Genomic DNA, 23,963 nt, shown 5'->3' on the forward strand with positions numbered 1-23,963 from the left:
TTGAAAATTCTGTCAGTATTCTCATTTAACTACACACAGTTTGTTTTGCTTTAGGTCAGAGATGCGTGAGAGTGGAAGACATGGCAGAGAACTTGAAGAACATTTCTGCTTTTTAGCACTTCCTCAGAATGATGTGGCTGAAATATATCAAAATGGGATAAGTACCAGAACATCTACATTGAAGATATTAGGAAATCCTCTTCTTGGAATTTATGTATTTAGACATGTTGATGTTGCTTTGAATTACGCTCATAGTAGAAGCATTACTGTAGAAAGTATTATAATTTTTAAGGTAGGTAGCAGAAAACAATTACTAAATATTATACTCAGTTACTTTAAATTGACCTGAACATATTCTCCTTTCAGTATGAATTATTATGTTTTTAAGTTGTATTATATAAAATAAATAGTATATATATATTACTTTCACCATCATTATCATTTGAAATTTTCCCCTATTTCTGACTTTAGTTGGGTATGTGGCATAAAACAAAACTGCAAGTAAGCAAACACAGCCTGTATCATCTTTGTCTTTCCAATTTACATATTTTTCTGTCTTAAATAACCTTCTTTCTCTTTTTTGTTCAGACCATAATTAATACCAGAGTGTTTTAAGTGTTTTTCTCCCAAAACGTTGATTATAGTAATTCTGGCTTAAGCAAAAGTTACTAAACTCTTAATCTTTATTTTAGTTAATACTATTATACAAAGTTAATTTCTTTTTGCTTTAATTTTTTATTGAAGTATAATTGACATACATTATATGTCACATTAGTTTCGGGTTAAAACATAACAATGTTTCTGGGACGCCTGGGTGGCTCAGTTGGTTAAGCATCTGCCTTCGGCTCAGGTCATGATCCCAGGGTCCTGGGATCGAGTTCCACATTGGGCTCCTTGCTCGGCAGGGAGCCTGCTTCTCCCTCTGCCTCTGCCTGCCTCTCTGTCTGCCTGTGCTCACTCTCTCTCCCTCTCTCTCTGACAAATAAATAAATAAAATTTAAAAAAAAAACATAACAATGTTTCTTAGTTCTCATAATTTTGCCATGCTTATATAAGATGTTAACTTTAGGGAAAACTGGATACAAGTATTTAGGACCTCTGAACTAGTTTCCCAATTCTTCTGAAAGTTTAAAATTACTCAAAATTGAAAAGAAATAAGTCTTACCAAATCTTAAAGCATCAGCTAACTGGTTAAGATACACTTTTATGGTTAGTTGTAGCTTTTCCAGGACTACTGAAATTGCATTACGTAGGCAGGATCCTCAGGTTTAGTAACATAGGATGGGTACATATAAGATTTTATTTATTTATTTGACAGAGAGAGATCACAAGTAGGCAGAGAGGCTGGCAGAGAGAGAGGGGGAGGAAGCAGGCTCCCTGCCAAGCAGAGAGCCCGATGCGGGACTCGATCCCAGGACCTTAAGATCATGACCTGAGCCGAAGGCAGAGGCTCAACCCACTGAGCCACCCAGGCGCCCGGATGGGTACATATAAAACCAGTGCTTCCTTTGGAATAATTCCTTATGTGTTTAGGCTTCAAATATTATCAAATTTGTAAGGCACAATTTTTATATTAAAAAGTAATACAAACTGATTTTAGAAAATGTGGTGCATACCAAGAAGTTCCAAAAAGCCCATTAATAACAACAGTTCATTTTTTTATATATCTGTAGTCTTGCTTGTGTATGCAGATATGCATGTATAATGGTAATTAAAATATATTCTTTGTGTACTATATAACTTTTTTTTCATTGCATTCAATATTCTTCTCTAATAGCTTTGTTTTTAAGGTTTTCTTTTTTTTTAGGTATAATCTTTACACCCTACATGGGGCTTGAACTTACAACACCAAAATCGAGTCACATGCTTTACCAGCTGAGCCAGCCAGACACCCCTCTAATAGCCTTTTGAATAACTGACTACATAGTATTCTACTATATAGCTCTCATAAATTTGCATAACAAATTTTTTAACTTGGGGATATAAATTATTTGTTTTTTTGTTTTGTATTTTTAATTACTAATTTGATCATCCTTATAGGTGTATTTCTACACACCTATTTGCTAAGAACTAATTGCTTATTTCCTACCAAGAAATCAGACTGGGAGCCAAAGCTATGTATACTTTCACAGCTTTCGATATGTAATGTCCAGCTGTCCTGAGAAAGGTTATGTTAATTAACATTTTTTTTAAAGGATTTTATTTATTTATTTGACAGAGAGAGATCACAGTAGGCAGAGAGGCAGGCAGAGAGAGAGGAGGAAGCAGGCTCCCCACTGAGCAGAGAGCCCGATGCGGGACTCGATCCCAGGACCCTGAGATCATGACCTGAGCCAAAGGCAGCGGCTTAAACACTGAGCCACCCAGGCGCCCTAATTAACATTTTTAAATGTTTTTTAATCTTTTTTTGAAAGATTTTATTTATTTGAGAATCAGAGATAGGGGCAGAGATAGCAAGAGAGCACAAGCCGGGTGGAGATGGAGAAGCGGTCTTCCCCCAAGCATGGAGCCCAATGCAGGTCTTGAAGTGGGGCTCGATGCAGGGTGCTGGGATCATGACTTGAGCAGACGCTTAAGGCAGACACTTAACCAACTGGGGCATCCAGGCACCTCTTAATTGACATTTCTATCCACAGTGTGTAAGCATGTTATCTCACAACCCTCACTTTATATATTATACTTTTAAATCTTTGCCGGTCTTGTTATGTAATAGTTTGTAATCGTTGGTTCAATTTTTTCTTTCATAGTTACTGCTGAGTTTAAACATTCTGCATATATTTATTAACGATATTTAGTGAGGGGTGTTTGGCTGGCTCAGCAGGTGGAGTGTGCGATTCTTGATCTTAGGCTTTTGAGTTCCAAGCCTACATTGGACATGAAGCTTACTTTAAAGTAAAAATTTTTTAAAAAATTAAAAAAAAAATAGTTACTGATTTATATCCTTTTTTCTGAATATACTTTCAATTATATTTTGTCACTTAATAATCCTTTTTTTAAAAATAAACTTTTTATATTGGAATAAATTTAAATTTATAAAAAAGTTACAAAGATAGTACAGAAAGTTCCTGTATACATTTCCCTTACCATCCCCCTAATATTAGCATTTCACATTGCTATAACACTTTCATCAAAATTAAGTAAATAGCATTGTATATGTCAGTTCTATTTCAGTAAGAAAATAAAAATAATAAAATGAAAAGGCTAACATTTGTTCAGTACTGTTAACTAAACTAAGACTTTATTTGGATTTTGCCTGTTTTTCTACTATTTTTTTCTCTTCCAGGACCCAAATGCAGGATACCACATTACATTTAGTATTGTATTTTAGTATTTTACTTTTGAATGAATGTATTATTATATTGAAAAATGGCAGTAATAGGGGCGCCTGGGTGGCTCAGTGGTTTAAGCCTCTGCCTTCGGCTCCGGTGGAGATCTCAGGGTCCTGGGATCAAACCCTGCATCGGGCTCTCTGCTCACCGGGGAGCCTGCTTCCCCCTCTCTCTCTGCCTGCCTCTCTGCCTACTTGTGATCTCTCTCTGTCTATCAAATAAATAAATAAAAATATTTTTTTAAAAAATGGCAGTAATAGAAGTACTGTGTGTACTTGTCCTATTGTACTTTCTTCCACCTTACTTTTATCAGTTAATTATGTTCATGGTTTTATTTCAAGATTTTATTTATTTATTTATTTATTAGAGAGAGAGAGAGAGTGCACAAACAGGTGGTTATAGGAACAGAAGGAGAAGAACAAGCAGACTCTGTGTTGAGCACAGAGCCAATATGAGGCTGGATTTCAAGTCCCTGGGATCATGACCTGAGCCAAAGGGAGATGCTTAACCAATGGAGCCACCCGGCTCCTCTTGTTTTGTTTTCCATACACAGCCACCTAAGTGTTCCTCAGTATATCCTAAAGTGCAGTATCTTCATCCTGATCCAAATGAGTATGTTAATATTATATGTATATGATACGTCTTAGTCTTATTTTATTTCATTTTTAAAATTTTTTAATTTTAATTATAGTATAGTTAACATAAGTGTTATTTTAGTTTCAGTACAATACAGTGATTCATAAGGGCCATATATTACCCAGTGCTCATCAAGATAAGTGTACTCGGGGGCACCTTGGTGGCTCAGTTGGTTAAGCATCTGATTCTTAATTTCAGCTTAGGTCTTGATCATGAGTTGGTCATGAGTTCCAGCCCTGCATTTGGGCATCACACCTCTCCCCCTCCGAAAAAAAGATGGGTGCTCTTAATCCCCTTCACCTATTTCACCCACTCTCCCCCAGTCAGTAGGTTGGTTGTCTTTTAGTATACTCATTTGTTTTTGATGTACAAATAAATGTTTTGGAATATTTTATAGTTTTATGTTTTTGGTTTATGGGTTCTTGGCATATATGCTTAGAAAAGAATTCTCACTTTGAGGTTAGATAGTGACATTTCTTTCTACAGTGTTTGCATTACTTAAATATTTAACTTGTTTGGCATTTATTTTGGTCTATATATTGAGAAGGGAATTTAACTTTTTCTGTTGTGTCATACCATTTATTGCTTTTGCTTCACTTATTTCAAATGGTAATTTTAACATTACACTACATTTTTATAGATTCTTGTATTTATCTGGGCCTTTTTATTCTGTTCATTTTCTCCCTCTGCCTTATTTGTGGCAGTACCATCCTTTTAAAAAACACATAGGGGTTCCGGAGTGGCTCAGTTGGCTGAGTGTCCATCTCTTGATTCTGGCTCAGTTAATGATCTTGGTATCCTGAGATATGGAGTCCTTCCTTAGGCTCTGTGCTGGATGTAGAGCCTGCTTGGGATTCTTTTGTCTCTCTCTGCCCCTTCTCTGATATCACTTTCTCTCTCTCCTTCTCTCTGATTAAAAAAAAAAAAAAAACAAAAAAAAAACATTTAATATCTTGGAAGTTCAAGTCATGTCCCCTCTTCCATCATTCTTTTTTTTTCTAAAAAATTTTTTTTCGGGTGCCTGGGTTGCTCAGTTGGTTAAGCAACTGCCTTCGGCTCAGATCATGATCCTGGAGTCCTAGGATTGGATCCCACATCAGGCTCCCAGCTCCACGGGGAGCTCCTCTCTCATGCTTTCTCACTCTGTCTCTCTTTCTCTCTCAAAATCTTTTAAAAAATTTTTTTTTCCAAAATCTTCTGGGCTTTTCTTATTTGTTCAGTTTTCCAAATAAGTTTTTAGACTAAAATTCATTTCTACAAATAGATTTTCTAAAATTTTAGTTACAATTACTATAACCTTAGAGTTTAATTTAGAAAGGGAATTGGTATGATTAATAAGTCATCCTATTCATCTGGGACATGGATTATCTCTCCATTTTTATTTGTGTCTTTAAAAAAAGATTTAGCCTTACTTTATGTTCTAGCATAGGAGTTTAAAATGTTCTGGTGTATTTGTATTTTTATGGACCTTTTTTCTTTTTTTTCTTTTTAGGTTCTCTTTGGGAAAGTGAAGAAAATTCAGCCTTCGGTGGATAAAAACAAAGTTTCTTTGGATCCTTCTCCTAACTTTGATTGCCATATGTCCAGAAGCATACCTTCTCTGAAAGATACCATTGAGTTACAAGCCTACAATTCAGCGGTATATTAACTTTTTGGATCATTTGACTACTTGGAAGTGACATGCTTCACACTGTATGATACCTGACTAAAAACATCTTCTCAAAATATTAAATGAAAATATCTTAATTTATTCATAATAATAATAATAAGACCTTAAATAAAATAAGTAGGGGCGCCTGGGTAGCTCAGTTGGTTAAGCGGCTGCCTTAGGCTCAGGTCATGATCCCTGGTCCTGGGATCAAGCCTTGCGTCAGGCTCCCTCTTCAAGGGAGCCTGCTTTTCCCTCTCCCTTTGTCTGCTCTCCCCCTGCTTGTGTTCTCTCTCTGTCAAGTAAATAAAATCTTTATTTTTAAAAAGACCTTAAGTAAATAGTGAAAGCTGCTTTAATATTTGTGATCTAGGAATGTTAGTAGTTCCCAAATTTACATTTAACTAGTTAGTGTTCAGAATACAGTGGATGGTTTCTTTTATTTAGTTGTTCCATAGATTGATTCCCAGCTTGCAAAACATGCCAACTTTTTTATAACAAGCTATTTTGAAATAATGTTGTTGATCTTCTCTACTTTGCAACAGGAGAAAGACAACGTGTTCAAATAAATAAAATCTTTAAAAAAAAAAAATTAAAAAAAATAAATAAATAAAAAAGACAACGTGTTCATCATTACATGTGAAACACTGATTTTCTGTCATAAACTGCTAAGACCATTCATCTTCTTTAGAAGATTAAATTTTATGTAATAGACACCGAATATCAGCATATATATGATTAAATGAAGATAAATTTTCTAGAAGTGTATATATGCTCCCAAATGTAAAATGTATTGAGTATTTTTTTAAAGATTTTATTTATTTATTTATTTGACAGAGAGATCATAAGTAGGCAGAGAGGCAGACAGAGAGAGAGGAGGAAGCAGGCTCCCCACCAAGCAGAGAGCCCAGTGTGGAGCTTGATCCCAGATCCGGAGATTATGACCTGAGCTAAAGGCAGAGGTTTAACCCATCAAGCCACCCAGGCACCCTGAACTATTATTATTTTTGCAATTAACTTTTTCTTCCAACTAAAACACTATAGGTGTTCATAACATATGCAAAACATTGAACTTTTAGTGGAAAAATAGTTGGTTGTTTAAAACAGACTGTTTCTGCTGCTCCGTACATTGATACCCTACCAAGTAAAATATATGTGGTTGGGGGAAAAGTTTATACTTAAAAAAATCTAGAGCGGTACCTGGGTGGCTCAGTTGTTAAGCATCTGCCTTCAGCTCAGGTCATGGTCCTGGGGCCCTGGGATCAAGCCCTGCGTCAGCTCCCTTCTCGGCAGGAAACCTGCTTCTCACTCTCCCTCTCCTCCTGCTTCTTTTGTTCCCTCTCTCACGGTCTCTTTGTCAAATAAATAAATAAATAAATTTTTAAAAAATAAATAAATTTCAAAAACTAAGGTTGATGATGGGGAGAAGAGGTTTGTATAGGGAAGCCAGTGAGTAAGTAACATCATGCAGTTACATAGCTTTTTAAATGTGAGCTTATTTAATTCTGCTAACACTAATTAGCTCAAAAATGTTCTTTTATCCCCTTCTTTATCTTTCAGGTATACTTCTATGAATACAATGTTTTTTCAAAGCCAGTAGATAAACCTAGGCAGTGTCTTCCATATGCAATATTAACAGTAAAATTTATTGGTCAAAAAGTAGATAATGGACACCTTATGACATCTTTGAGATTCCTCTCAACTGGATTTCCTAAGAGGGCTGGTAAGATACATATATTACTCTGCTTCAGTAGCATTTGTCTTGGTCTTGGAACTTCCGAGTATTATTTTCTAATACATTATGAATCTGTAAGAATAATAGTTGTGCTTTCACCTATTTTTTATTTTATGTATCTAGAATTATAATGGATATATTTTTGTGACTACTTTTGGTCAGTATTAATGTTTGTGTGATTCTTCTATGCTGATAAGTATGCTTGTAGTTTTTTTCATTCTTATATATGTATTTACATGTTACTTCATTTGTTGATTATACAGTATTCCTCTGGGGCTATTTGGATAGTTGCCAGTTTTCTTCTTATTACAAATATTGCTATTTTAAACCTTTATCTGTCTCAATGCATATGTGCAGTAGTTTTTGTATAGAATATTATATATCCACATCAGAAATGTGCAACTTAATCCAAAGAGGATGTCAATTAGTTTTCAAAAGCAGTTGCATCAGGTTACATAATTACATGTCCTTGCCAGCACATAAATTTTTTTTTAAATGTCTGTGCCAGCTTATTGAGTGTTATCATTATCACCTCAAAAAGAAACTATGTGCCCTTGAAAAGGTATCATATCCCTTTCCTCTCAGGCCCTTGCCCCTAAGCAGTCACTAATCTAGTTCTGTCTCTATATAGCTGAGCCTTGAATATGGAAGTAAAGGTGCCAACCCTCTTGCAATCAACAAATCCATGTGTAACTTTCGACTCCCTGAAAAACTAACTGCTGATAGCCTTGTATTGAGTGGAAGCCTTACCCAGAACACAGACCATAGACTAACATCTACTTTGTATCTTATATATATGATATATTGTATTCTTAAAATAATACCTAACTTTTTCTTAATCTTTATTGGCATCTCTAGGCTACATGGGTCATCTGTGGGTTTTTTTAAATTGTGGCAAATCTCCAAATAATTTTCCAATACAATAATTTAAAAAGAATCCATGTGGACCCATACATTTCTAACCCCTGTTGTTCAAGGATCAACTGTATTTGCTTATTCTGGGCTTTTCATATAAGGGAAATCATAAATATGTGCAGTGATATGGCCTTTCATGACTCATGACTTCCACCTAACAGTATTTTCAAGGTTCTCTCATGTTGTGACATATTAATCATTCTTTTTCATGGAATAATATTACATTGATTAGTTATACTATATTTATTCATCAGTTGAAGGATGTTTGTGTTGTTTTCACCTTTTGGCAATTATGAATAATTCTGGTATGATTCTTGAACAAATTTTGGTGTAGACGTGTGTTCTCATTTCTCTTGGGTAGATAGCTTGGAGTGGAATTGCTGGGTCATATGATGACACTGTGTTAAGCGTTTGAGGAAATGCCAATTTCCAAAATGGCTGCACCATTTACATTCACACCAGTAGTGTATGATTGTTGGGATTTTCCCCTTCCTATATTACTATCTGACTTTTTGTTTATAGTCAACCCAGTGGATATGAAGTAAAGGTTTCCAGGTTAAGTTTTATGCTTTTTTTTTTAACAAATTTACTCCCAAGTATTATGTTTTTAGATACTTTTTTAAGTAGAGTTTTCTCAATCACATTTCTGTGTTCTTCATATAAGTATATAGAAATATTGTTGATTTTTGTGTATTGGTCTTATATCCTGTTAACCTTACTAATCTCATTATTAGTTCTAGTTGTTTTTTAGTGATTTCCTTAAGATTTCTATATACAAGATCAGGTCACCTACAAATAGAGTTAGTTTTACTTCTTCCTTCCCAAATTGGATGCTTTTTCTTTCTTTTTCTTGTCTAATTGCCACGACTAGCTAATTGACCTCCTGTTGAATCTTTAATAAAAGTGGTAAGAGCGGTTAGACATCCTGTCTTGTTCCTGAACTTAGGGGCAAGCATTCATCCTTCACTAGTAAGTATGATGTTAGCTATGCGGTTTTTCGATGTTCCTTGTCATGCAGAGTAAGTTCCCTTCTGTTCCTAGTTTGTTGAGTGTTTTTATCATGACAAGGTATTGGATTTTGTCAGATCCTTTTGCTGCATCTATTGGGATGATCATGTGATTTTTAGTCCTCACTCTGTTTACTGTGCTGTATTACACTAACTGATTTTCAGATGTTAAGTAAACTGCATTGCTGAGATAAATCCCATTTAGTCATGGTATGTAATTTCTATTACATGTTAGTGGAATTGGTTTATTACTAATTTTTTTGGAAAATTTTTTTGTCTATATTTGTAAGTCACGTTGATCTGTAGCTTTCTTGTGATGTCTTTAGTTTTGGTATCAGAGCAATACTGGTCTTATAGAATAAGTTTGAAAAGGTTTCCTCCTTTTCCCTTTTCTTTAGAGAGAGTTTGTGAACAATTAATATTAATACTTTAACATTTGGGAGACCTCACTGTTAAAGCCATTCGGAAGCACCTGGGTGGCTCAGTCAGTTAAGTGTCTGACTTCAGCCCAGGTGATGATCTTGGGGAACTGGGATTGAGCCCCATGTCAGGCTGCCCACTTAGCAGGGAGCCTGCTTCACCCTCTTCCTCTGTCCATCCCACCGCTCATACTCTAACTCAAATACAATCTTTTAAAAAAATTTTTAAAAAGTCATTGGATATTTTTGTGTGTGAGTAGCTTTTTGTTGTTGTTTTGTTTTGTTTTAAACTAATTCAATTTCTTCACTTACTATAGCTCTGTTCAGGTTTTCTGTTTCTTTTTGAACAGCTTTAGTGGTTTGTGTGTTTGTAGGAATTTGTCCATTTCATCTAACTTATCTAATTTAGTGGTGTAATGTTGTTCATAGTATTTCTTTGTCCATTTTCCTTTCGTAAAGCCAGTAGTAATATCTTCTCTTTCAGTTGTCTTTCTATTTATTTCAGTCTTCCCTCTATTTTCTTGGTCAGACCGACTGAAGGTTTGTCAGTTTTGTTGATCTTTTCAAGGAGCCAATTTCTGATTTCATTAATTTTTTTTTAAGATTTTATGTATTTATTTGACAGAATTCACAAGTAGATGGAGAGGCAGGCAGAGAGAGAGAGGGAAGCAGGCTCCCTGCTGAGCAGAGAGCCCAATGCGGGACTCGATCCCAGGACCCTGAGACCATGACCTGAGCCGAAGGCAGCGGCTTAACCCACTGAGCCACCCAGGCGCCCCCTCATTAATTTTTTTATTTTTCTTTTCTCTATTTTATTAATTTTTTCTCTGATTTTTATTTACCTCCTTTTTGGTTCAGGCTTAGTTTGCTCTTTTTCTGGTGTCTTAAGGTGGAAGGCTACGGTATCGATTTGAGATCTTGCTTCTTTACAGCTATAAATTTCCCTGAAAGTACTGTTTCTCAAAGTATTTTCCAATTTCCCTTTTGATTTCTTATTTGGCACATTGTTTTTTTGTTTTGTTTTGTTTTTGTTTGTTTTTTATTTTTTATTTTTTATAAACATATATTTTTATCCCCAGGGGTACAGGTCTGTGAATCGCCAGGTTTACACACTTCACAGCACTCACCAAAGCACATACCCTCCCCAGTGTCCATAACCCCACCCCCCTTCTCTCAACCCCCCTCCCCCCAGCAACCCTCAGTTTGTTTTGTGAGATTAAGAGTCACTTAAGGTTTGTCTCCCTCCCAATCCCATCTTGTTTCATTTATTCTAGAAATGTGTTTCTTAACGTCTTTGTGTATGTGAATTTCCCATTTTTTTTCTGTTACTGATTTAAAATTTCATTCCATTGTAGTTGGAGAATATAATTTTTACTATCTTTATCCTTTTAAATTTATTGACCCTATAGTGTGGTCTGTCTTAAAGAATGCTCTGTGTGCACATAAGAATGGAAATTTTTTGTTGGGTAAAGTGTTCTATAAATGTCTACTAGGTCTAGTTGATGTATAGTTGGCTCAATTTTCTGTTTTCTTGATGATCTTCTCCCTAGTCATTCTCTCCACATTATCCCTCACCCAGAAGTCTTAAAATGGAAACCATAAAGTAAGGATTTTCCTTACTTCTACTCCTACATATCTGCAAACTTATAGCTAATTACTTTAATCAAAGAATGATGGATAATAAATAGACTTATTGTGGTGATCAGTTTGCAGTGTATTCAGTGTCAAATCACTATGTTGCACACCTGAAACTAATATAATATTGTATGTCAGTTATACCTCATTTTAAAAAAAGCAATAAACTTTGATGCCTTTTGGGGTAATAAATTTTGAGGAATACCTGTATTATGCCCAAAGTCAAGGCCACATGTGATGGCTATCAGCATATTCATCTCCCTCTAGAGTACTGTAGACCTGTGCTATCCAGTACAGTAGCCATTAATTACATATGACTATTTAAACTTAAATTAATTAAAATTAAATTAAAATTTTAATTTCTCATTCACATCATCCCTCATCAAATCAGTAACTACATGTAGCTATTGGGTACTGTATTTGATAGCATAGATACAAGAACATTGCCATCACCACAACTGGTAGTTTGCTTTGTTAATTGTAATTTCATTTTCTTACAGTTCTTACATTATTGAGGATGTTGGGTTTGTTCTCCATTTTTCATTTGTTATTTGGTGAGACTGCCAAAAATGGGAATAAACTTAAAGTGTCCTTATTAAGGTTAAGCAAATAATTTAACCTATTGATTAAGGGTCTACTGCTTATAAACTGTGATCCTGGGCAAATTTCTCTTCACTTCCTCACCAATAAACTGGGAATGTTGTGAAGATTAAATGAATTAGTGTGCATAAGGCACTCAGAAAAACCATACCGGTCATCCATATTAAGTAGTTTATTAGTAAACATTATGGATATATTAATATGCATTTACCATACATTTATGAAATTCAGATCATTAAACAAGTTAGGTTTCTTTTCCCATGTTGTTTTGTATTAATTTATGTTAATATTTGTAATAGCTGCATAACATTGTTTCTAGGACATTTGTTATAGCACATAAGTATAGTACTTTTATAATTATTGACAGGACAAATTTATTTAACCAGTTTCATTTATTAAATTGTTCTATTTGAGTATAGTTGACGTATGATGTTACATTAGCTTCAAGGGTACGACATAGTGATCCAACTTCTCTATAGTATACTATGCTCTTCACAACTGTATCTACCATCTGTCACTATACAGTACTATTACAGTATCATTGACTGTGCTTCATTTGCTTTGCCTTTTATTCCCATGACTTACTCATTTCATAACTGGAATCATTTCTCTCTTTATGCGAGTACCATACTATTTTAATTACTATGTCATTGTAGTATATCTTGAAACCTTATTGTCTCATATTGATAGTTAGGTTTCTAGCTTTCAGCTGTCCTGGATTACTATTCTAAAAATTCTTGTACATATATTGAGTATTTGTGCAAGTAAATTAGAATAATAAATGCATAAAAGTAAACTTACTGGGTATAGATGATTATACATTACATTTTGCTGAAAACTTTAGGTTTACTTTCTAGAAAATTAGCACCAGTTTATACTCTCGTGAACAGTGTAAGAGTGCTTTACATCTGCAAGATATTAATTATCCTTTCAGGTCTTTCCAATCTAAGCAGTTTTTTAATATGACTCTTGTTATTTTTTTTTAAAGATTTTATTTATTTGACAGTAAGAGAGGTAGCACAAGCAAGGGGAGTGGAAGAGGGAGAAGCAGGCTCCTCAGTGAGCAAGGACCCTGATGTGGGCTCAGTCCTAGGATCCTGGGATCATGACCTGAGCCAAAGGCAGACACTTAATGACTGAGCCACCCAGGTGCCCCAAAACTCTTGTTATTTATTTAGTGGCATTGGACATCTTTTTGTGTTCATAATTTTTGTGATTTTCTTGTTCATATATTTGCCCACTTTTCTATTGCATTGTCTTTCTATTAATCTTTTGAAGATGTCTATATACTCTTTATGTACTCTGTGTAATTATGTACTAAGCTTGCTAATTCAGAAAATACTTTTCACCAGTTTGCCCAAGTTTTATTTATCATGAGTTTTGACTTGTTAAAGTATTTAATTTACATGTAATTGTTATCTTTTTTTAATTTCTAGTTTTCTGATATCCAGATATTTATCTTAAAAACTACTTAGTTTTGGGGTGCCTGGGTGGCTCAGTGAGTTAGACCTCTGCCTTTAACTCGGGTTGTGATCTTGGGGTCCTGGGATCGAGCCCTGCATCAGGCTCTCTGCTCGGCACGGAGACTCCTTCCCCCTCTCTCTCTGCCTGCCTCTCTGCCTACTTGTGATCTCTCTCTCTGTGTTAAATAAATAAAATCTTAAAAAAAAAAAAAGTACTCAGTTACTATATCAGGATGATAAAACTCTCTCTCCATCTTTTCTTCTAATACTTTTATGGGTTTTTTTTTCAATGAATTGTATTTTATTTTGGTATAAGTTGTATAGGGATCCACCATTTTTTGTCTGTTCACTGCATCTTCTACTCTCAAGAACTATATCTCTATTACGGTCGTATTTCCATTATAGCTTACTATAATTAAAAAAATATAATTATAATTGGTTGTAAAATTTAGAAGTCTTCAACAAAGCTATCTTTCAGTATGTTGTGATAAAGAATCTCATGGTACATCCCAATAATATGATTATAGTTTCATATATTCATAAATCTCACCATCAGTTACTCATCATTAATATCTGTTTTAATAAAGATAATTTTGGGTATTACCTATGAATGTTTTGTGAACATTTTATTCAGTAACTATGCATTTTTATAGGTTCCTTTGTTATATTTAGTTCTTTATGAAATTGTAGGAATAAATTCCAATAATTATAAAAAAATTTGTTTTCATTTTCCAGATTTTTATTTATATACATTATTTTCAGGAATACTTACTTCACTATAGAACAAGAGTAGTGCTTTGCTTTTGCTCTTGAGGAGGATTTTATGGAATATTTTTGCTCTTTTCTCCTGTTTACCCCTTCATTCCTTTTTTCTTTCTGTTTCTGTTGTCTCCTGACAGAGAGAGAAGGTGGTTAACAGTAGATAAAAGGGAGACACTTTTGCCTATTAATATGTAGATTCTGTTATTAAGTATCTGAATATAGGAAATTAATATAAGAAATACCTAGTCTTTGAGCAACATATCTTTTTTAATTTTCTCTTTATTTGTATTTGTCCAAATTCAAATTTCTATGGTAAATACTTTTTTTAGTAAGGGTAATTTAGGACAAGAAAAGTTCTTTGTTGTATCATTTCTATTTTATTGGTTTATCACTCTTCTTCTCTCCTTGCTTTTTCTGATAAGACCAACTTTAATCATAACCATGGTGAACTTTCAGTTAAAACAAGTGACCTATGTTAAGCTTACCTATGTTAAGAGTCCTTTTCCTTCCTATTTTTTCTTATTTTTTAAAATTATTTCCACAGAAAGAACGTGCTCTCTGAATAACTGTACAGTGGCCAAAAGAATTGGAAAAGGAAAAGATGCTACCGTCATCTTTGAGCATTTCAGGAAACCTGTAGATCCATTTGTTCAGGAAAACTGTTCTTGCAGTGCCGTAAATTCAGAGATAAATCCTTCCAACGCAAATATTTCTAATTCCTACGGAAATGTACAAAATGGAAACATTTCTATACATGAAACATACAGTGGACAGATGGAGCACAATTTAGCAGAATGTAGAGACACTTCTCAAGTACATATATATGATTCAGGTCTTTCATTTTTTCCCAGTGATACCAGAGAAAGTGTTAATGGGGACTTCATGTTAAATTTGACACAGCTTAAAAATGTTTTAAGTGGGCTTTCTGCTGCTTTTCCCCTTCATAACAATATTGGCTCAAGCACAGTTATTACTTCAAAACTCATTAAAGACCCAAGACTGATGAAAAGAGAAGAAAGCATAGGAAAACATAATAATATTACAGGTTTAAATAAGATTTTACCACTTGAGAAGAGTTTAGATTTTAATTCAGAAGTACACCTATCATCTATGCAAAATAATTCTGCCTTCTCATCTGAAGTTGTGCCTGGTGATCGTTCTATTCTTACTAATTGTTTGGACGCCCCTTGCTTCAAAGTTTCTTTTGATGATTTACAGTCACAGGCTCACAACTTGGGCTCTAAGAACTATGATTATACAATTCCCAGTAAAATTACCATGGCAAGACAGTGTAAGGGCCAAGACAATTTTTCCTTCCCAATGTGTTTGCCAAATGCAGTTTCAGAAGTTGAGAACCAAAAACACAATGAGGAAAAAGTCCAGAGATCCCAGCAGAGAGGCAACATCTCACTTTTAATTGAAGAAGAAGGTGAACCACGTAACTCTCACGAATCAGTGAATACTTGTACAGAAGGGTACAGTAGTCATATCTCTCAGGAATCATGGTCTTCTAATTTAGAAACTGTATATCAGACTGGTCAACAAATGTCTACAGTTTTTCCTCTCCAAAAGAAGGAAAGCATACATGGATACCTTCAAAATACTGGAAAAATGAGAGACTTCACTAATCCAGAGGATAATTCTGAACATGGAGAAAAGCAAATTTTGTGGAAAGAAAATAATTTTACTAATGAAGCAAAAATCAGACCAGTAGATAATTACATTTCTTTGCACCAAGAATACAAAGAGAATGAGAGTCTTTGTTCTTTCAGAAAAAATTGTGATCAAATACCAATTACTCAAGAATTAGAAATACCAAAATCTTCTGCATTTACCACAAAGGATAAATATGACCTAGATCATCTAGCATTGGAATTAGAAAGTAATCTTACTCCAAGAGTGGAGAGCCTTTCACAAAAACATTCTCAACCCTCTTTGGAGTATGAAGATAACATTCATACAAGTTTTGCAATTTCTCAAAAACTAATGGAACTAAAATTGGAAAAACCAAATCAAAATGGTGTTAACATTATGACAAATGCTCTTCAAGAAGCAAAAGACATTCCTCAGGACAAAGATTTGCCAACTGATAGAATTACTTCATCTCATGACATTAAAACAACTCATGACAATTCAGATTGCAGCATAGCTGGTGAACATACATGTGTCCATGAAAATGATCCAGTGTCACTGGAGAACATGCAAAAAGACTACAGAGAAACTTTTCAAAATGCTGATAAAGGTCAAAGTCATACTCTGTGCTGTAATGCAGAGTTGTACAGTGATATACACCTGAATACTGATTTTAAAGAACAAGGAGACAATGATAAAGAAAATGAAAATGAGGCTAAAGAAGAAGACACTGCTTTGTCTACAGAAAACAACAGACTAGATATATATGAAGATGAGAAGCAGGGTTTTCGTACAGACAAAAATTATGCCAATATAGATGAAAGAAGGGAGAATGAAAATTACAATAATGTAGAAATTCTGAGTTCTGAAGAATTTTGTACATTTAATTTGACTTGGGGGAAAAGACATGTATCAACAGAAACTACATTTTTAGAAAGTGAAGATACTATCACTGCCATAAAACAGAAAGATTCTCAAAATACAAGCAGAAGTGTAGAGCATTTGGCTTCCACAGCACTTCCCAAAATTGCAGCATCTTCAGTGCATGTAGCCTCAAATGCTGCAGTACAGATAACTGGTGATACGGTACCTACAGTAGGCACAAATCATGAAGATCACCAAAGATACCAGATTAAAGAAACTTGTTCTTCTGAGAGTCTAGATGTTGGTCTGTTGGTAAAACATAAGGTTTCTAATTGTGAAATGGATGTGGATAACAATAAATTTTATGACTCATTTAATCAGTCAGTAAGTGACAGCCCCGTTCTTCAGAGTTGTGAATTGGAAAATAAGATTGAATTGGGATCAGAACTGTGTGATGATGTTTTTCTAATTCAACAAGATACTCCTAGCCATAGAAATGCTCTGTATGAAGAATTTGGGGCCTCATATGAGGCTTTAAAGTCTCGTATTGATTGGGAAGGTCTGTTGGGAAGCAATAATGGGGAGAGGGAAGTTTTGAAAAGCTCCAGAGGAAGGGAGAATAATAATCAACATTACTCTGAGGAAAGTAATTCTTCCTATTCCTCTACACAAAAGGACAAAGAGCTCTTCAATCCAATTTTACTTCCAGATTTACAAGTGAAAATCACTAATATATTTATGCCAGGATTCACTCCCACTTTTGAATCCCCTGCATTAGAAGATAATTTTGGAAAAAACATAACTAAAACCAAAGAACCAGAAATGGACGAGGAGGAGAAATTGCCAGGATTTGAAATCTATTCCCAGTGTTCTGGTGAAAATTCACATCACCCATGTGAAAATGAATCTGGTAATACAAGCCAAGAATCAGGACTAGTGAGTAAATCTGAAATCTCACTTTCTCTTGATGCAAATCATAATACACAAGGGAATCATGCTTCTGAAAAACAAAACAGTGGACCTTTGCTTACAGAGCCCTCTAATGTCACAGCATTAAATAATGAAAGAAGTTGTTCCTTGACAAATTCAAAAACTGATTGTAATGATACTAGAAGTAAAAAAGACACAGGATCAAGAATTAGTAAAAGAAAGTCAAATACACCTTTCAGGAATGAGAACACAGCACATAAGGATTTAAGACATCATGAAATTTACGGAAAGAAGAGGAAGCTAACCGATCAAGACTCATCTGAATGTTTTTCTTCATTATCCCAAGGGCGAATTAAAACATTTTCAAAGTCAGAAAAACACATTAGGAGTGTCCTAGATATTCTAAATAGTGAAGCATCTTTATGCAAAAGCAAACGTCTTTCCAGAAAACTTGACAGAGCTGTTCTTCACTTAAAAAAAGCTCATAGGAGAGTTCACACATCTTTGCAACTTATAGCTAAAGTAGGAGAAAAAAGAAAAGGCCCATTACCGAAATCATATGCAATAATATGCAATAATTTCTGGGAAAGTTGTGACCTTCAAGGTTATAGCTCTGTGTCTGAAAGAAGATATTATTCCACTAAACATTTTTTGTCAAAAAGAAAATATGACAAGCCAGGAGAGAAAAGAGCTTTGGGATTTGAAGTAGGTAAATCATTAACTCATGTATCAAAGCACAAGTCTTTCAAAACAAGTAGAGAGAGAATCACAGAGTGCGTTTCTAAGAAAAATGTAGCTAGCAGTGTCTCCAGAAGTCACACCACTATTCATGTGAGAGAATTTTGTGATAAGGAGTATCCTGAATCACAGTTAGCCCTGTGCTCTACACCCCAAAGTACGAGTTATTCAGCTTATAACAAGAGCAGTATGAAAAGTCTGAGATCATCAGAACTTCAGCCATTTTCTGGAACACCTGGGTTTTTGTTTTCCCCATCCTGCCCAGATAAACTAACTAAAAAAAATAAAATTGACACAACATTTTTATCTAACATCAGTAAATATGAAAAGCCTGAGAACCATTCAGCAAATAATAAAATTAAGGATCTAATGAAAGAAAGTAATTCTGAGACTAATAAATTAATAAATAAGAGTAATTCAGTATCTTTAAATTGCATAAAAGAAAATAATGTAAGTTTTAGCAGAGACAAAAATTATGATGCAACTTGTATAACGCACACAAAGGTAAAAACTGACATAGTCATTTCAGTTTTAGAATCAAATGTGAAGCACTTTTTAAATATTGATATCTATAAACCAGATAACCTTATTTTATCTGGTTATAAAAGAAACTTGGAAGTAACCTTTCCTATTGAAGAATGGACAGCTCCCACTCAGAGCTTCAAACCAGGCATTATTGCAGGAGACATGCTTATGGACCCATTAAATCCAACTCTGATAACCCACAAAAAGTATAACAGTGTTCCTCAATTGTTAACAAACACTCCAGTGACAGCTAGTGAAGGAGAATCTTCAGAATCTTATTTGGATAGACAGAGAACTTTTTCTGTAGATTCTTTTGCAACATCCACTAATGTACCACACTGTCAGCCACGATGTGGTGGAAAGGAGTGTCTAAAAACAGAACAGTGGTCTTCAAGTAATTGCTTCCATATAGATGAGAATGACTCAGGTGTTCTTGAGAATTCTGAGTTGGGTCTCAAATTAGTAACCAAAGAAAGTAAAAGTTGTAGGAAAAAAACAATGAAGAAACTATTTTCTAATGATAGTTCTTTGCTCTTAAAAGGTAATATGAAGTGTTCCTCTTCAAAAAAATGTATGGCAAAGACAGACATTCAGGACAGAAAAATGTGGAAAGTTAAACATGCAGAAAAGGCAAAAGATTCACTTCACATAAAAACCATGACTGAAGGATTCACTGCTACTAAGTACAAAAACCAGAAGAATAAGATCTTAGAAGATTCCTCCTACTTACGTGAGAAAAGAATTAAAAATAATGTGATTGATTCTCATCCAATCTTTGAAGATATTACTGAGGTAGTCTCTTTGAATAACACAGTTTCTAATCATCTTAGCAAAAGAGAGAAAGAAGGGGAAGTTAAAGTTAGTAATAACTCTCAGTCTGACTCTGCGTTGCATTCAGAAATAGCTTGTAATTCCAAACCACACATTACAGGAATGAATCATAGGCCTGTTTTACATATGCACTCTCAAACCTCTGAATCCTCTACTGAGAAGAAGCCTGCATCAAACATGAATGGATTAAAAGAAAAATACTGCTCAGCTGATCATTCAGCTCTTATACCTAGGCTAGCTCAAATATTGAGAAGGGCAGATGAAACATCATCTTTTCAGATTCTACAGGAAGAAACTAAGGCTTGTCAAAGTATTCTCCCATTATTTGTTGAAGCTTTCGAAAGAAAACAAGAATGTTCTCATGAACAAATCTTGATTTCAAGAGAACTGTTGGTAGAACAAAACCTGTGGAATAATTGCAAACACAAATTAAAACCATGTGCTATTGACTCCTTGGTGGAACTCCAAATGATGCTGGAAACTATTCAATTCATTGAAAACAAAAAAAGGCTCTTAGGAGGTGAGCCAACTTTCCGAAGCTTGCTTTGGTATGATGAAACATTGTACGGTGAGCTGCTTGGTAGACCACGTGGATTTCAACAACAATCCAATTTCTATCCTGCTTTTCAAGGAAGGTTAAAATATAATGCATTCTGTGAGTTGCAAAACTATCACGATCAGTTAATTGAATTGTTTGAAGAAACCAAAAGGGAAAACAATTCATACTATGCATTCTTAAAATACAAACGGCAGATTAATGAATGTGAAGCAATAATGAAGCATTGTTCTGATTGCTTTGACTTTTCTCTTTCTGTTCCATTTACCTGTGGAGTTAACTTTGGAGATAGTTTAGGAGACCTAGAAACCTTAAGAAAAAGTACTTTAAAGCTGATTGGTATGTATGGGGACTCTCCTAAAGTTGATTCCTATCCAGGAAAACAAGATCATTTGTGGATTATCATAGAAATGATCTCCTCAAAAGTTAATTTTATTAAGAACAATGAGGCAGTAAGTATTAAGATATCTCTTTATGGTCTGGAACATATCTTTTTTGATGCTGCAAAAAGTCTTGTTTGGAAAGAAAGGAGACAGTCTTTCAGCAAAAAATACTCAGGAAAGAAGGATAAAGAAATGCTACTCAAAATGAATCAGTATGCTTTTTCTAAGTTGAAAAATATATATGATATGTTGTCTAAAGATTTAAGCAGTGAACAAATTTCCAACATTGGGCTTGAGAATACTGAGATTGCTTCCAGAAAGTCAGATGACCTAATAAACAAAGCTACAGTTAACATGGAAGACTGTAGGTTTAACAGTACTTTGCTTTCACACCCAGATATCTGTTGTGTTAGTGAAATATTGGATCAGGCTGAATTTGCAGACTCTGAGAAATTGGAGGAACTCACTTTGAGATGTATTGGACACCTAGAAATTTTAAAAAAATACTTTCAGATGCTGCAAGAAGAGAACACAGATCACATTTTTATCACAGAAGAAAATGTTTTGGACATGGTGAAAAACCACAACCATGGAGCCGTAATTTTAAAACCTGCAGCCATTGAAACCTATATTGAAATTGTCATGCTTTCAGAAACTGTTCACTTTCTTAAAAACACAATGGCAAAGAAACTAGACAAACAGAGGTTTCGAAGTATGCTTTGGTTTGATTTGTCACTTCTTCCTGAGTTGGTTTGCTGCCAAGAAAAAATGGCTTCTTTTTCATTTCTTAAAGATAACTCAACAGATTGCCTTTGGAATGTCATAGAGACTGCTATTTCTGAACTTAAAAAAGATCTGGATATTATTTACAAATATAGTGAAGGGATTAATTGTTCATACGCTCTTCATTTGCTCTCAAGAGAACTTGCAGAACTTTCAGAAATAAAAAAACTTCTAGAGATGTCTAAGTATTCCTTTTCTACATATATTGACTTTGTGCCATATATAGCATCCATAAATTACGGAAGCACTATGACAGAGTTAGAATACAACTACAATCAGTTTTCTGCACTGCTCAAAAATATAATGGCTGCCCCTCAGAAAGATTTAGGAAAAATGGCTCATATTATGAAAGTCATGAAAACTATTGAACATATGAAGATAATATGTGCTAAAAATGCTGAATTAACCATTTCCTTTATTCTGTGCCAAATGCTACATAACAGAAAGAAGACTTTACAACTGAAGAGAAAAGAAAAAATGAATATGCATGTAAAACCTAGGAAGAGTATCAGTAAATCTAGTACTTTTATGGAAGTGCCCTCAATTTCAGAGTGCATAATGGAAAATGTTTCCAATTCCTCTAAAAAACGATCTATCACTGTAGACAAATGTGAAGACTCTCAGGAACAAGAGAAAAACAGTACTGTTTCCAGCTGTAAAAAACAAAAGGTAACAAATGTTTCAAAACATAAAGTATGTAAGTATTACTTTTAAGAACAAATCTACTCCTGAAACAGGTAGTTTGCAGACTGGTAAAAATTGAGAATGCTTTGTATATTGCCTTGTAATGTGAATTTACTAAGTAAAGAATTGTATTAGGGATATCTGGCTGGCTAAGTCAGTGAAGCATGCAACTCTTGATTTGGAGGGCATTAGTTTAAGCCCCATGATGGGTGTAGAGGTTATTTTTTTAAAAATTGGATAGAATAATTCCTATTAGCTACAAAATGATGATTCTGTATATGAGAAACACCTTGCAAATGTCTACTTTTAAACTAAAAATTATTTAGAAGATATTTCTTGGAGGAATATATATAACTTCTTAAGGGATAGTCCAATGTGAATGTAAGTTATTTATTAAGTAGCTTCTATATAACAAGGCTATACTTAATGTAGTAAATAGTAAAAGCTGGCTAATGGAGCCTGTGTTCTTGACCATTATCCACATGGAAAGAACAGGACAGATTTTTTAAATAGGTGATTAGGAAGGAGTTACAAGAAGTCCTACATAAACACATTTTATTTAACAAATTATAGAAAACATTTATTTTGTACCTGGCACTATTCTAACAATTGCACAAATATTAACTTCCTTATCTTTCACAAAATCTTTATGATGTACTATTATTGTACATAGTATTATGTACATACTATTATTGTACATAGTATTATGAGGTACTATTATTGTCTTATTTAAAGGTAAAAGACAGAGTACAGAAAGGTTAAATAATTTTTCCAGGGTCACAGAGTTAGTAAATGGACAAGCCCAGATGTAAAACCAAGCAGTCTAGCTCCAGAGCCCATACTAACCTAACAACCTACATTCAGAGGCTACTCTTAAAATTTTTTGAGAATCTTTCAGTTCAGAAGTAAAGGGAATCCTATATGCAAAAGAAAAGGAGGAATTTTGTCTTAGGTTACTGAAATTGTATTTGGTAATTAAACTAGTTCTGGAGGCCAGGAAACCAATCATTTATTTCACTGTGTTGATAGGAAAATGTTTACTAAACAACCAGTTTGTAAGCATACTTCCAGTAAGAGTACAAGTTGTATATGCCACACCAACAGTAAAATGAGAATAATAAGAAGGTGTTATAAATATTTAGAAGTAAAGTTTTTTTTTTAAAGATTTTATTTATTTATTTGACAGAGAGAGATTACAAGTAGGCAGAGAGGCAGGTAGAGAGAGAAGGAGGAGGAAGCAGGCTCCCTGCTGAGCAGAGAGCCCGATGCGGGACTCGATCCCAGGACCCCGAGATCATGACCTGAGCCGAAGGCAGCGGCTTAACCCACTGAGCCACCCAGGCGCCCTAGAAGTAAAGTTTTTTTAAAGTTTTTTTTTTTTTTTTAATTTCAATGAAGAGCACAGACCAAAGCTTTGTCTTAAATTGGGAAAATGTGTTATCTAATGAAAGTTAAATTAAGAGGGGTATCTAAGTTATGGAAAATATTATGAGCAAAGGCACAATGTTTATTGACATTATTTGAGAAATCAGTTTTAAACTAAGTCTAGAAAAGAATTTAATTTAGTGGACAATACCAATAAGCTAAGGTATTTTGGAAAGAATATTGTTTCAGATTATAAGATGTCTTAAATATAGGCCCAAAGAGTTTAACTTTATTCTGTATGTATTGAAGGTAATGTCCTGTGAAATGTGTTTTTTCAATGATTTAAAGAGTAGAGATTCTGAGTACAGTTAGAAGTAACATGTCATCCAGGGCTTAGTTGAGGGTGCTATTTTACAGAATAAGAAATGAAAGTCCCTATTTGACAATTACTTAAAAATGGGACTTAATGACTGGTTTACTAGAAAAAGCATATACAAAAAGAGCAGTTATAAATGGACTCCAA

At 34.3% G+C, this 23,963-nt stretch overlaps 1 protein-coding gene across 1 annotated transcript in view; it reads left to right on the forward strand.

Annotated features, from left to right (window-relative positions):
* Positions 1 to 23,963, forward strand: part of TEX15 (testis expressed 15, meiosis and synapsis associated) — a 59,015-nt gene that overhangs the window by 27,485 nt on the left and 7,567 nt on the right. Inside the window, exons 3-6 of the mRNA XM_044225430.1 lie at positions 55 to 292; positions 5,458 to 5,604; positions 7,174 to 7,336; positions 14,694 to 22,060. Coding sequence (XP_044081365.1) covers positions 55 to 292; positions 5,458 to 5,604; positions 7,174 to 7,336; positions 14,694 to 22,060 — 7,915 coding nt within the window. The remainder of the gene's footprint in view (positions 1 to 54; positions 293 to 5,457; positions 5,605 to 7,173; positions 7,337 to 14,693; positions 22,061 to 23,963) is intronic.

Source organism: Neovison vison, chromosome 11, assembly GCF_020171115.1.
Source record: "Neovison vison isolate M4711 chromosome 11, ASM_NN_V1, whole genome shotgun sequence".
NCBI classification, from domain to species: Eukaryota; Metazoa; Chordata; class Mammalia; order Carnivora; family Mustelidae; genus Neogale; species Neogale vison.